Source organism: Rana temporaria, chromosome 5, assembly GCF_905171775.1.
Source record: "Rana temporaria chromosome 5, aRanTem1.1, whole genome shotgun sequence".
NCBI classification, from domain to species: domain Eukaryota; kingdom Metazoa; phylum Chordata; class Amphibia; order Anura; family Ranidae; genus Rana; species Rana temporaria.
In genome coordinates this window covers 300,480,655-300,494,245 of record NC_053493.1, presented here as the reverse complement: position 1 = coordinate 300,494,245, position 13,591 = coordinate 300,480,655, and the positions used below count along the sequence as shown (strand labels likewise).

At 41.5% G+C, this 13,591-nt stretch overlaps 1 protein-coding gene across 1 annotated transcript in view; it reads left to right on the top strand.

Annotated features, from left to right (window-relative positions):
• The window catches only part of USP14 (ubiquitin specific peptidase 14), a 42,943-nt gene that overhangs the window by 16,795 nt on the left and 12,557 nt on the right, over positions 1-13,591 (top strand). Inside the window, exons 5-9 of the mRNA XM_040354044.1 lie at positions 5,234-5,337; positions 7,098-7,156; positions 8,925-9,055; positions 9,458-9,538; positions 13,310-13,392. Of these exons, the coding sequence (XP_040209978.1) occupies positions 5,234-5,337; positions 7,098-7,156; positions 8,925-9,055; positions 9,458-9,538; positions 13,310-13,392 (458 nt within the window). The remainder of the gene's footprint in view (positions 1-5,233; positions 5,338-7,097; positions 7,157-8,924; positions 9,056-9,457; positions 9,539-13,309; positions 13,393-13,591) is intronic.

Genomic DNA, 13,591 nt, shown 5'->3' with positions numbered 1-13,591 from the left:
TGTAGCAAAGTGTCATTTCTTCAGTGTTTTCACATGAAGAGATATAATAAAATATTTACAAAATAAATAAATAATTATATGTGTGTGTGTTCATTGCAGCCTTTATAATTGGGGGTGGTGAAAGTATTCGGGTACTAGCAGGCTTCAATACATTAAACCATTGAGTTTAGTTGGGTGAATCTGGGTTGGCGTAGGTGTGGAGGACATTACCTTCTAGACTGAATAGTGCCTACTGTAAAGGTTGATTCCAGTGAGGGGTCCTGATAATGCTACAAAATTCAGAGACATATTTATAGACTGTTTGTTTTTTTCAGCTTCAACCTGGGGGGGGGGGGGGGGGTGGGGCAATTTCTGTTCCAGCATGACTGCCCCTTTGCACAAAGACAGACAGGTCTGTAAAGACTTGGTTTGATAAATTCAGTGTGGAGGAACTCCATCCGGAGCCCTTACCTCAACCATACTTAATACAAAATCTTATGAAAAGCCTTCCCAACTGACTGAAGGCAGCTATAGCTGTCAGGTTTGGGGAAATGTAACTCCCTTTTTTTTATACCCATGGTCGCCAAAAACATTTTGAACTTATAGTGTATCTATACCATTGGGACTGTAGTAGAAGCAGCCATGACTGAAGGGCTGCAGACTGTGTATAGTACAAATCGACATGGGGGCCAGCATACTGTGGGTATAAAAGAATCGCCCCCCCTTTTTCTTTTTAAAATCACATTTTGTTGCTTTGCAGCCTGAAATGAAAACGCACAGTTTTTGTGTTATGCAGCAGTACAATGGATAGAAAAAGTGTACACACCCCTGTTTAAAATGTCAGATTTCTGTGATGTAAAAAAATGAGACAAAGATAATTTCAGAACTTTTTCCACCTTTTTAATGTGACCTATAAACTGTACAACTCAATTGAAAAGCATACTGAAATCTTTTAGTGGGGGAGTAAAAATAAAATAAAATGTGGTTGCATAGGTGTGCACACCCTCTTATAACTGGGGATGTAGCTGTGTTCAGAATTAAGCAATCGCATTCAAACTGATGTTAAATAGGAGTCGGTACACACCTGCCATCATTTTGAAGTGCCTCTGATTAACCCCAAGTAAAGTTCAGCTGTTCTAGTAGGTCTTTCCTGACATTTTCTTAGTCGCATTCTTCAGCAAAAGCCATGGTCCGCAGAGAGCTTCCAAAGCATCAGAGGGATCTCATTGTTAAAAGGTATCAGTCAGGAGAAGGGTACAAAAAAATTTCCAAGGCATTAGATATACCATGGAACACAGTGAAGACAGTCATCATCAAGTGGAGAAAATATGGCACAACAGTGACATTACCAAGATCTGGACGTCCCTCCAAAATTGATGAAAAGACGAGAAGAAAACTGGTCAGGGAGGCTGCCATGAGGCCTACAGCAACATTAAAGGAGCCGCAATATCTGGCAAGTACTGGCTATGTGGTACATCTGACAACAATATCCTGTATTGTTCATATGTCTGGGCTATGGGGTAGAGTGGCAAGATGGAAGCCCCCCCCTTTTTTTTGTTGGGGGGGGGGGGGGGGTTGTTACAAAGAAAAACATTGAAGCCTGGCTAAATATCGCAAAAACACATCTGTAGTCCCCCCAAAGCATGTGAGAAATAGTGTTCTGGTCTGATGAAACCAAGGTTGAACTTTTTAGCCATAATTCCAAAAATTATGTTTGGCACAAACACTGCTTATCTCCAAACGAACACCATACCCACCGTGAAGCATGGCGGTGGCATCATCATGCTTGGGGGGGGGGGTTGTTTTTATTCAGCTGGAACAGGGAGGGGCCTTAGTCAAGTTAGATGGAGTTATGAACAGTTCCAAATAGCAGTCAATATTGGCACAAAACCTTCAGGCTTCTGCTAGAAAGCTGAACATGAGCAACTTCATCTTTCAGCATGACAACGACCCAAAGCATACATCCAAAACGACAAAGGAATGGCTTCACCAGAAGAAGATTAAAGTTTTGGAAGTGCCCAGCCAGAGCCCAGACCTGAATCCGATTGAAAATCTGTGGGGTGATCTGAAGAGGGCTGTGCCCAGGAAATGCCCACGCAATATGACAGATTTGGAGTTTTTGAAGTGGGCAAATATTGTCAAGTCAAGATGTGCCATGTTAATAGACTCATACCCAGAAAGACTGCTGTAATAAAATCAAAAGGTGCTTCAACAAAGTATTAATGTAAGGGTGTGCACACTTATGCAACCATATTATTATGATTTATTTTTTATTTTTACTTCCCTCCACCTAAAAGATTTCAGTTTGTTGTTCAAATGAGTTGTACAGTTTATAGGTCACATTAAAGGTGGAAAAGGTTCTGAAATTTTTGTCTCATTTATTTATTTTTTACATCACAGAAACCTGACCTTTTAACAGGGGTGTGTAGACTTTTTATACCCACTATATTTACTCAATGCGACTTATAACATCCAAGTGAAAGATGAAGCCAACCTGTAAGAATAATTTATTATTAATATATATAATATATATATATATATATATATATATATATATATATATATATATATATATATATATATAAATTTTTTTTTTAACAAAATCACTGAGTTGGAAAGGGGTCACCCGCTTGCGTCAGTATTTTGTTGAACCACATTTTGCTTTCACTTACAGCCTTTAGTCTGTTGGGATATATTTCTACTAACTTTGCACATCTAAACTTTGCAATGTTTGCCACTTTTCTTCACAGTTCGGGTAAATTTGATGGTGACTGTTTGTGGACTGCAGTCTTCAAGTCATTTCACAGATTAAGTCTGGGCTCTGACTAAGCCATATAATTCAAATTTTTATCAAACTACTGTGTGGTCATTTTTGCTGTGTGCTTTGGGTTTACCATGTTGGAAGGTAAACCTTCCCATTGACCCAAAAAATCTGCTGCAGATTTTCCTCAAGAACTTAACAGTATTTTGCCCCATCCATTTTTCCATCTATCCTGAATAATGCTCCAGTCCCTGCCGCAGAGTAATGCCCCCATAACAGGATATTTCCACCTCCATGCTTTACTATAAAAAAAGTGTTATTTGGATGATGATCTGTATTGAATTTCCTCCAGACATATCATTTGGTGTTGACGCCAAATAATATTTTAGTCTCATCTGACTATATATAACCCCTTTTTCCACGTGGCCTCAGATCTTTAACCACTTGCCGACCTCCTCATGTACATATACGTCAGCAGAATGGCACGGACAGGCACATGTACGTCCTCTGCTTGACGTGGGTGGGGGGTCAGGGACGACGTTTATAGCCGCCCCGTCGCGATCGCTCCCCAGGGCTGAAGAACGGGGAGAGCCGTGTGTAAACACGGCTTCCCCGTGCTTCACTATGGCAGCGCATCGATCGAGTGATCCCTTTTTATTAGGGAGACTCGATCGATGATGTCAGTCCTACAGCCACACCCCCCTACAGTAGTAAACACACACTAAGTGAACACTAAATGTTACAGCGCCCCCTGTGTTTAACTCCCAAACTGCAACTGTCATTTTCACAATAAAGAATGCAATTTAAATGCATTTTTTGCTGTGAAAATGACAATGGTCCCAAAAATGTGTCAAAATTGTCCGAAGTGTCCGCCATAATGTCGCAGTCACGAAAAAAATCGCTGATCGCCGCCATTAGTAGTAAAAAAAATAAAAATGCAATAAAACTATCCCCTATTTTGTAAACACTATAAATTTTGTGCAAACCAACCGATAAACGATTATTGCGATTTATTTTTTATTTATTTTTTACCAAAAATAGTTAGAATACGTATCGGCCTAAACTGAGGGGGAAAAAAAAAAATTATATATGTTTTTGGGGGATATTTATTATAGCAAAAAGTAAAAAATATTGCATTTTTTTTCAAAATTGTCGCTCTATTTTTGTTTATAGCGCAAAAAATAAAAACCGCAGAGGTGATCAAATACCACCAAAAGAAAGCTCTATTTGTGGGGGAAAAAAGGACGCCAATTTTGTTTGGGAGCCACGTCGCACGACCGCGCAATTGTCTGTTAAAGCGACGCAGTCCCGAACTGTAAAAACCCCTTGGGCCTTTAGGCAGCATATTGGTCCGGGGCTTAAGTGGTTAAGGTGCGTTTTTGCAAAGCTCAGTAGTGACTGCATGTGGCCTTTCTTGAGGAGTGGAGTAATCGCAAAATTAGATTTTTATTTTAAAGGTGGGGGGTGATTCTTTTCTATACCCACTATTTGCCCATTACATAAGCCAGCCATGCTTCCTGTATTAGTATTATACAATGACTGTGTGTGCTTTTACGGCTCCTTTTCTGAGTGCAAGTCTGAATTGGCAGACTGATTGCAAAACATGCACTCTGTTTTTCCTATCTGTTTAACGGAGAGCTATAGTAGTGGTGGTGGTGATGGTTGCATTACAAACCTCTACGTTTACTATAACACACGTGTCAAACACAAGGCCCTCTAAGCCTGTGTACTCTGCCCTACATCCTACTGACCCCTGTACACTGCTCTGCCTACTACTGACCTCTGTACGCTGCCCTACATCCTACTACTGACCTCTGTACGGTGCCCTACATCCTACTGTGGAGGGAAATGTGTGCCGGTGTCCTGCCGAGAATTGTCCCCCGGCGGATTTTGCCCGCTCTGTCCTGCGCAGCGGACCTACGAAAATTGCCGAACCTCAACACACCTCTCAATCGGCTAATTGGGCCCAATTTGGACATTTTCACTTAAACATTAATGGCAGTGTGAATTATTTTGAGGGGACAGCAAATTTTACACTGTTTTACAAGCCGTACACAAAGGGGGTGTTCTCGCTTTTGTGAGATACTGTGTAATTTTCTGCATATATGCTTACTGATTTTTCAGAAGTCTGCACTAAGATGCAAGTCAGATTTTGGGCACCCCCTGCAACAAAAATCTAATTTTTGGTGAGCTACTCCCAAAGAGAAATAATGTCTAAAGGGATGCAGGCCCTGCCACTTTTCTCATTAGAGCCCTGCAAGTGCAGCAAGTGATCATGAAATTGGATTCAGTTTCCACTGTAGTGTTTTTAAAACGATGTGTATACTTTAAGATGATACTTTTCTGTGAAAAGTTCCACAGATCTAATTTATGCTACTTCTGCAAAACTGAGCATCTTTTCACCTTTTTGTTAAATAATTTAAATGTATTTCTTTTACATTTTGCTTTAATTTACTTGTGCACACTGCTGAATATACATATCTTGTCTTGCAGATGGAACTGCCCTGTGGCTTAACAAATTTGGGTAACACCTGTTATATGAATGCCACTGTTCAGTGTATCCGCTCAGTGCCAGAGCTGAAAGACTCTCTTAAACGGTATTTTTATTTATAGTTTACATAAATGAAATGAAGGATGAACATCCTTTGATTTAACCCTTCTGCTGCCACTGATGTATATCCTACATTGGCAGCAGGGGGAGGATTTACATGTTATTTGAGTCAGCTTCCAGGTGAAAGTGATCTGTCGACTGTACAGCCACCCTATCGCTTCCATGGTCCTCTGGTAGTGTGTGATCTGCGCTTCATTCGCCTGATGTCTCAAAGAGAACCTGTAATAATAAAGTGCTATCACATAGGGAACATTTGGTTCCCTATTTGATAAAACTAAAGTTAAGTTAAAAAGGGGGGGGTTAATTTTTTTTTTTATTTCGAGCCCCCCTCAAATCCCATGTACCTACAGATATGAACACAAGTGTGGGAAATGCCTAGGTGCCAAAACTGATTGTGCTACATATGTCATCTATGGCTGCAGATGCTGGAGTCAGAGTAATAATTCTAGGGCCTTTTATTCGCCACTCAAAACTGATGAACTGTAGTGACTTTGAAACATCTATGGCAAATTTTGGGTACTGAAGTTTATCATTGTTTCACGGTTATTTGTAGTTTTAAAGTACAACCAAAGGCAAATCGTGTTTTTTTTTTTTTTTTTTTTTTTTTTTATAGAATGGAGAGGCATTAGAACCCCTGCTGTCTGTACCCCAGTTAGGGAGATTGCACCCTCTATATTTGTCCTGCTTACCATTATAATTTAAAGTTTTATATAAAACCCCAGAAAAGTAACAGAGGGGGAAATCTTCCAACTGGGACACCATTTCTGGTGACCTGGGGTCCCCAAGGGATTTCCTTAGTGGATGTTAAGCCACTGTCATATCTTCATATAATCCTCTGTGTTTGCTAATTGTGTGTTTAAAAAAAAAAAAAAATGCCGTCTATACCAGATTTTAGAGCGCCTCTCAGCGCTCACGTGACCGGCCGCCTCTCCCGCAGGTACGCTTCCGCAGCCTAGAGCGTACAGGGTTTTGCGGAGGAGAGCCGACCAGCAGCAGTATATCTGCGTGAGCTGGTCACTAGTGGTTAAATGATTGCGACAGAATATCAACCAAAAATGCTAAAAAATACACATGAGAAACCCTTGTTGGCAAGCACAAAGGTAAGACGTTTCTTGTAGTTGGTTATAAGGTTTGTACACCTTTCAGGAGGGATTTTGGTCCACTCTTCTTTACAGATCTTCTCTAAATCCTTAAGGTTTTTTGACTGTCGCGTGGCAGCTCAGTTTCAGCTTCCTCCATATATTTTCTATAGGAATAAGGTCTGGAGACTGACCAGGCCACTCCATGACCTTAATGTGCTGCATCTTGAGCCACTCCTTTGTTGCCTTGGCCGTATGTTTTGGGCCATTGTCGTGCTGGAAAACCCGTCCACAACCCATCTTTAGTGTTCTGGCTGTGGGAAGAAGGTTTTCATCCAAGATTTTACAATACATGGCCCCTTAGGGCGACAAAGTCGGCCTGTACCTTTTAGCAGAGAAACAACCCCAAAACATGTTTCCACCTCTGTGCTTGACTGTAGGGATGTCAAAAGCCTAAGGTAGGATTTATGGTTGCTTGGTTTGATTTAGTTGTCTGTTTATTTGCTGCAAGGCTATATTTATTCTATAGCAAAGGTATCCTTTTGGCTTTTTATGACTAAACTTGGTGTAGATGGTAAAATACTGTACTATTGGGTCATTTTGTTCTATGTGCAATAATTTTTACATGGTGTGTGTTTTTTACCCCCCCCCCCCCCCCCCCCCCCAGCTATGCAGGTGCCTTGAGAGCTTCTGGGGAAATGGCTTCTGCTCAGTACATTACTGCAGGTTTGTGCATTTATAATTAAAGAGAAACTACAGTTTTTAGTAAAGTTATAGATTACAGGTATGAATATTTTATACAACATGGACCATGTAACTATGCATATAGAAAGTCTGGCTGATGCTCCTGGATGCTGGAAATCACTGACAGACACCGCTACTCCAGTGATCTCCACTTGCTTTCAGATCCTGTGCTGAATGGCCTCCCTGCTGCATTTTGAACTCAGGAAGTCGAATTCCTTGGTGCGGGCTCCATTATGAGAATATATTGGGAATGATTCCAAAGTGTTCTCTGATTGGATGAGGTGGAGAGTGTGATGTTGCTGCCACGCCTCTCCACTTCGTCCAGTCAGAAAACACTTTGCATACTATGATTATTTTATATAAAATATTTAAAACAATTGGCATTTAATACTGGATGCACCAATAATACTGGGATCACAAAGCATTGTCAAGAGAGCACAGTAGTAGTTGCTTTTAAAGCGGAGGTTCACCCTAAAAAACATCTATATACCATTACATCCAGCATACTTCCGACATCTACAGTATGCTGTGTTTTTTTTTTTTTTTTTGCCGTACATACCGTTTTATTGTTGTTTTCCCCCCTGGCTTCCGGGTTCTGGCTCCCGTGGGAGTGGGCGTTCCTATTCAGAGGTTAGATGATTGAAGTCTGGTGAAAAACTTCCCCTGGTGCATAAGGCGCCTCACCAGTTTTCCGTAACTAGCCGACCTGCGAGGCGGCTCTATACGGCGCCTGCGCCCGCCGTGTAGAGCTGACTGCGCAGGCGCCATATAGAGCCGACTCGCAGGTCGGCTAGTTACGGAAAACTGGTGAGGCGCCTTATGCACCAGGGGAACTGGTGACGCGCCAGGGGAAGTTTTTCACCAGACGTCAATCATCTAACCTCCTGAATAGGAACGGCCACTTCCGGCTGAAGCCGGGGGAAAATAACAATAAAACGGTATGTACGGCAAAAAAAAAAAAAAACGGCATACTGTAGATGTCGGAAGTATGCTGGATGTAATGGTATATAATTGTTTTAGGGTGAACCTCCGCTTTAAAGGTAGCATTTTTATTGAACTGTCTCTTTTCCTTCCTATTTTATTTATTTATTTATCTATCCATCTTTCCATTTAAACAATGGGTTGAACGGGGGAAAAAGAAAACTCGCCGATCCCCCCCACATCCAATTTTTTATTAACCAATCTGCTTTTGATTCTCTTGTATGTCATTCTTTAGGGTACTTTCACACTGAGGCTATGCGGGCGTTGGCGGTAAAGTGCCGGTATTTTTAGCGGCGCTTTACCGTAGTTCTTGCCGTGATTTCCGGCCACTAGCGGGGCGCTTTTAACCCCCACTAGCGGTCGAAAAAGGGGTTAAAACCGCCCGCTGTAGTGGCGGTTTAGAGGCGCTGCCCATTGATTTCAATGGGCAAGGGCGCTGTAGGAGTGGTGTATTTACCACTCCTACAGCACCTCAAAGATGCAGCTGGCAGGACTTTTTTTTTTTTTTTTTTTTTTTTTTTTTTACCGTCCTGCCAGCGCACCGCTCCAGTGTGAAAGCCCTCAGGCTTTCACACTGGAGAGAAATGAGGCGGCTTTTTCAGGGTGCTTTGCAGGTGCTGTTTTTAGTGCAATAGTGCCTCCGTGTGAAAGAAGCCAAAGTGGTGGCTGCAACACTTTTGTTCTGTAGTCTTCATGTTTCAGTACAAGGGCTGTAAAGTTTGAATTGCTAGCGTTGCATGTTACTTTAAAGTACTTCATGTTTTTGCAGCCCTCAGAGATCTGTTTGAATCTATGGAGAAGACCTCTTCCAGTATCCCGCCTATCATCCTCCTCCAGTTCTTGCACATGGCCTTCCCACAGTTTGCAGAGAAAGGTGACCAGGGGCAGTACCTGCAGCAGGTAATCATTAGACTGTGTGTGATATTCCTAAAACCCTTAGTAGGAATTTTATACAGCCATAAGGCTTTTATGTTTTGTGGCGAACACCATTGCAGCCAGCTTTTTTATTTTATTTTTTTTATTTTTTTCTCTCTCTCGTGGGCTGCCAAATAGAGACAAAATAGAAATGTACAGCAGAATTAAAGCCAGCAAACCATGTGCAGCCTTTATTTTGCCATGATGGAATATGAAGCAAACATTTCTCTACTTTTTGGTACATTTTAGCCATTGAGCTGGAAACATTGTGGCCTGGCAAGCTAGTAAATGTTTGCTTGGCAAACGTAGATTAACTAACTGGTTTAGCTCAACCTGAGTGGAAACGTGACCATTCCCTTTAATTTGTTTTTTTATCTTAATTTTCAGGATGCCAATGAATGCTGGGTACAAGTAATGAGGGTGCTACAGCAGAAGTTAGAACCCATAGAAGGGGACACTGACATGGAGGTAAGTACTGGAAACACATCCCAAGCTCCTAATAATAATGATGATGATGATTACTGACAAGAGTTCTTATTTGTCAGTTGCCTAAGGGATAGCTTGAAAGGTAGACCACTACCTGTATCCTTGTCAACTTGCAGTCAGTGTAAGGGTTCTGCAATTGGACTTCTCCCTTTAAAGGGATTGTAAAGTCCATACTTTTTTTTTTTTTGTTTTTGTTTTTTTTTACCTTTAATACATGCCTTTTGCATTAAGGTACACAATGTTTTGGTGTCGGCATCGACCCCCTCGGCCCTGCTTTACTTACCTGTGACCTTATTCGATCCAGTGTACTTATGCAAATCTTTTCTCCCCTCACTTCTGGGTCTTGCTGTCTTTGCTGGGGCACTGGGAACCATTGGCTCTCAGTGCTGTCAATCAAAGCCAGTGACAAGGAAGTGTGGTGGGTCGGGCTTAGTCCTGCTGTCTGTGTCAATGGACGCAGCACAGGGAGTGCCCCCATGGGAAGCGGCTTCTTTTCGCAGTGGTCGGGTTTTTGTGGTCAGCACAGAGAGGGATACAGGAAGTGGCAGGTTCAGGGAGAGGTTTTTACAGTTTTTTGGGGGTGGCAGATTACACAGCACAAATACTGTGCTGTTTAATCTGCTTTAAGGGACCAGGAAACCTCCCTCTGCACCCCCCCCCCTTCCTGTTAGCCAGTGAGTGCCATCTGCTGTGCTCATTCCTTGAGTTATATCCCACTAATACAGGTGGTGTGTTACTGGACATAAATCCAGGTGAAAAAAAGCCAAAGAAAACTAAGGCAGCCACCACATCTGATTGGTAAGCTGCAATATAATACATATTTGTTTTTAACCTCTGAGAATGTGGACATCTTGTGGGATGTTTTACTTTAGCCACTTCTCTACTTTGGGTGTTTTTCAGATTTGGTGTTTACAAGACTAAAACAGTTTTTTTTGCTAGAAAATTACTTAAAACCCCCAAACATTATATATTTTTTTTTTCTAATACCCTAGAGAATAAAATGGCAATCATTGCAATACTTTTTGACACACCATATTTGCGCAGCGGTCCTACAAGCGCACTTTTTTTGGAAAAAAATCACTTTTTTGAATTAAAAAATAAGACCGCAATAAATTTGGCCCAATTTTTTTATATATTGTGAAAGATAATGTTACGCCGAGTAAAATGTTACCCAACATGTCACGCTTACAAATTGCGCCCGCTCGTGGCATGGCGTCAAACTTTTACCCTTAAAAATCTCGATAGGCGACGTTTAAAAAATTCTATAGGTTGCATTTTTTGAGTTACAGAGTAGGCCTAGGGCTATAATTATTGCTCTCGCTCTAACGATCGTGGCGGTACCTCACTTGTGTCGTTTGAACACAGTTTTCATATGCGGGCGCTACTCACGTATGCATTCGCTTCTGCGCACGAGCTCGTCGGGACGGGGCGCTTTAAAATTTTTTATATTTTTTTTTCTTATTTATTTTATTTTTTACACTGGGGAAAAAAAAAATTATCACTTTTATTCCTATTACAAGGAATGTAAACATCCCTTGTAATAGAAAAAAGCATGACAGGTCCTCTTAAATATGAGATCTGGGGTCAAAAAGACCTCAGATCTTATATTTAGACTAAAATGCAAAAAAAAATAAAAAATTGGAAAATGTCATTTTTTCAAATGACAAAAAAAATAAAATGTTTCTTTTAAGAGGCTGGGCGGGACTGACGTTTTGACGTCACTTCCGCCCAGCCGAGCTATGGGGACGGGCGAAGGAGATTTTTCCTTCAGTCTCGTCCCCGCTCAGCTCCCGAACGGTCGCGATCTCCTCCGCCACTACCGACGGCTCCGGTAAGCGGCGGAGGGCGCGGGAGAGCGGCGGGAGGGGGGTCCCTCTCCCGCCACCAATAACGGCGATCTCGCGGCGAATCCGCCGCGGAGACCGCCGTTATCGTTACCAGAACCGCTGACAGTAAAGATAGATACCTCGGTTGTGGCAGCAGCTGCTGCCGTTACCGAGATATGTATCTTTAAAGTTAGGCCGTATATAGTCGTACAGCGGTCTGGAAGTGGTTAGTAATGTTTTTCACAAGTGAACCTGTTTTCATATCAGCACCCAGCCATGGCTGAGATCACTTAAAAGTAGCTTTGTCAAAATGTTTGGTAGGTCCTTGTAGGCTCTATTATCTGGCAAAACTGAATTGGAATTTTAAGATGACGCTCAAGGAAGTAAACGCTTCATAATTGTTAACTATAATATTGAAATTTAAAAGCTCAGCTAACCAAGCTTTAACTATCATTTGTAATTTGTCAAAACAGAAATATTCTCACTTCTGGTAATAATCATGACAAATAATCAATGTGTTACAACTTGCCAAACTGTATATTCATTTTTGCAAGACTCTGTGTATATGCACCTTTAACCACTTAAGGACCGGACCAATATGCTGCCTAAAGACCCAAGGGGTTTTTACAGTTCGGGACTGCGTCGCTTTAACTGACAATTGCGCGGTTGTGCGACGTGGCTCCCAAACAAAATTGGCGTCCTTTTTTCCCCACAAATAGAGCTTTCTTTTGGTGGTATTTGATCACCTCTGCGTTTTTTTTTTTTTTTTTGCGCTATAAACAAAAATAGAGCGACAATTTTGAAAAAAATGCAATCTTTTTTTACTTTTTGCAATAATAAATATCCCCCAAAACATATATAAAAAAAATGTTTTTCCTCAGTTTAGGCCGATACGTATTCTTCTACCTATTTTTGGTAAAAAAAATCGCAATAATCGTTTATCGGTTGGTTTGCGCAAAATTTATAGCGTTTACAAAATAGGGGATAGTTTTATTGCATTTTTATTTTTTTTTATTTTTTTTACTACTAATGGCGGCGATCAGCTTTTTTTTTTTTTTTTTTTTTTTTTTCGTGACTGCGACATTATGGCGGACACTTCGGACAATTTTGACACATTTTTGGGACAATTGTCATTTTCACAGCAAAAAATGCATTTAAATTGTATTCTTTATTGTGAAAATGACATGACATTTGCAGTTTGGGAGTTAAACGCAGGGGGCGCTGTAACATTTGGGGTTCAGTGTGTGTGTGTGTGTTTACAACAGTAGGGGGGTGTGGCTGTAGGATTGACATCATCGATCGAGTCTCCCTAATAAAAGGGATGACTTGATCGATGCGCCGCCATAGTGAAGCACGGGGAAGCCGTGTTTACACATGGCTCTCCCCGTTCTTCAGCTCCGGGGAGCGATCGCGACGGAGCGGCTATAAACGAATAGCCGCGCAATCGTCCCGGATCGCTCCCCGAGGCTTGCCGACCGCCGCCGTGGGGGGTCCCGATCGGACCCCCCACCCGCGTCAAGCAGAGGACGTATAGGTACGTTGATGTGCCTGTCCGTGCCATTCTGCTGACGTATATTTACATGAGGAGGTCGGCAAGTGGTTAATAAAACCTATAGGGGTTGACTTACTAAAGGAAAATAGACTGCGATTGCACTGATTTTTCTTTAGTAAATTTATTGTAGTAAAGCTTCACTTTTGTAAAGAATACCCAATCAGGTGCAAGGAAAAAAATAAAAACTTTTTTGCTTCCAAATGATGGAAATCCGCTTTACCACATTTTACTAAGCTCTGGGGAAAATTGGCGCAAATGCATTTGCAAAGGGCACGGTCAGTTTGACTTCAGTAAATGAACACGTAGTATGATTTGTGATGACTGAAGCGATGCGTTAAAGCGCAAGCTCTAGATAACCAATTTTATCTTTCATAGACCAACTCAGAAGCCGCTGCTGCTGCTGCACCAAAGAAGAAAAGCTTTATTGACCAGTTTTTTGGCATAGAATTCGAGTCAACGTATCCTTTTTATTATGTAGATTCAAGGGTTGAATAGAAAACTTTGTTCGATTCGCTGATCTATGCAAAGGTGTGTCTGTGTGGTGAAGTACACATGGACATTTATATCTTTTATGCCACAGCGCATACAGGGTGTGTTCTATACCCATCAAATAAAACAAACAAAAGTTTATATAATATATGTGTGTGTGTGTGTGTG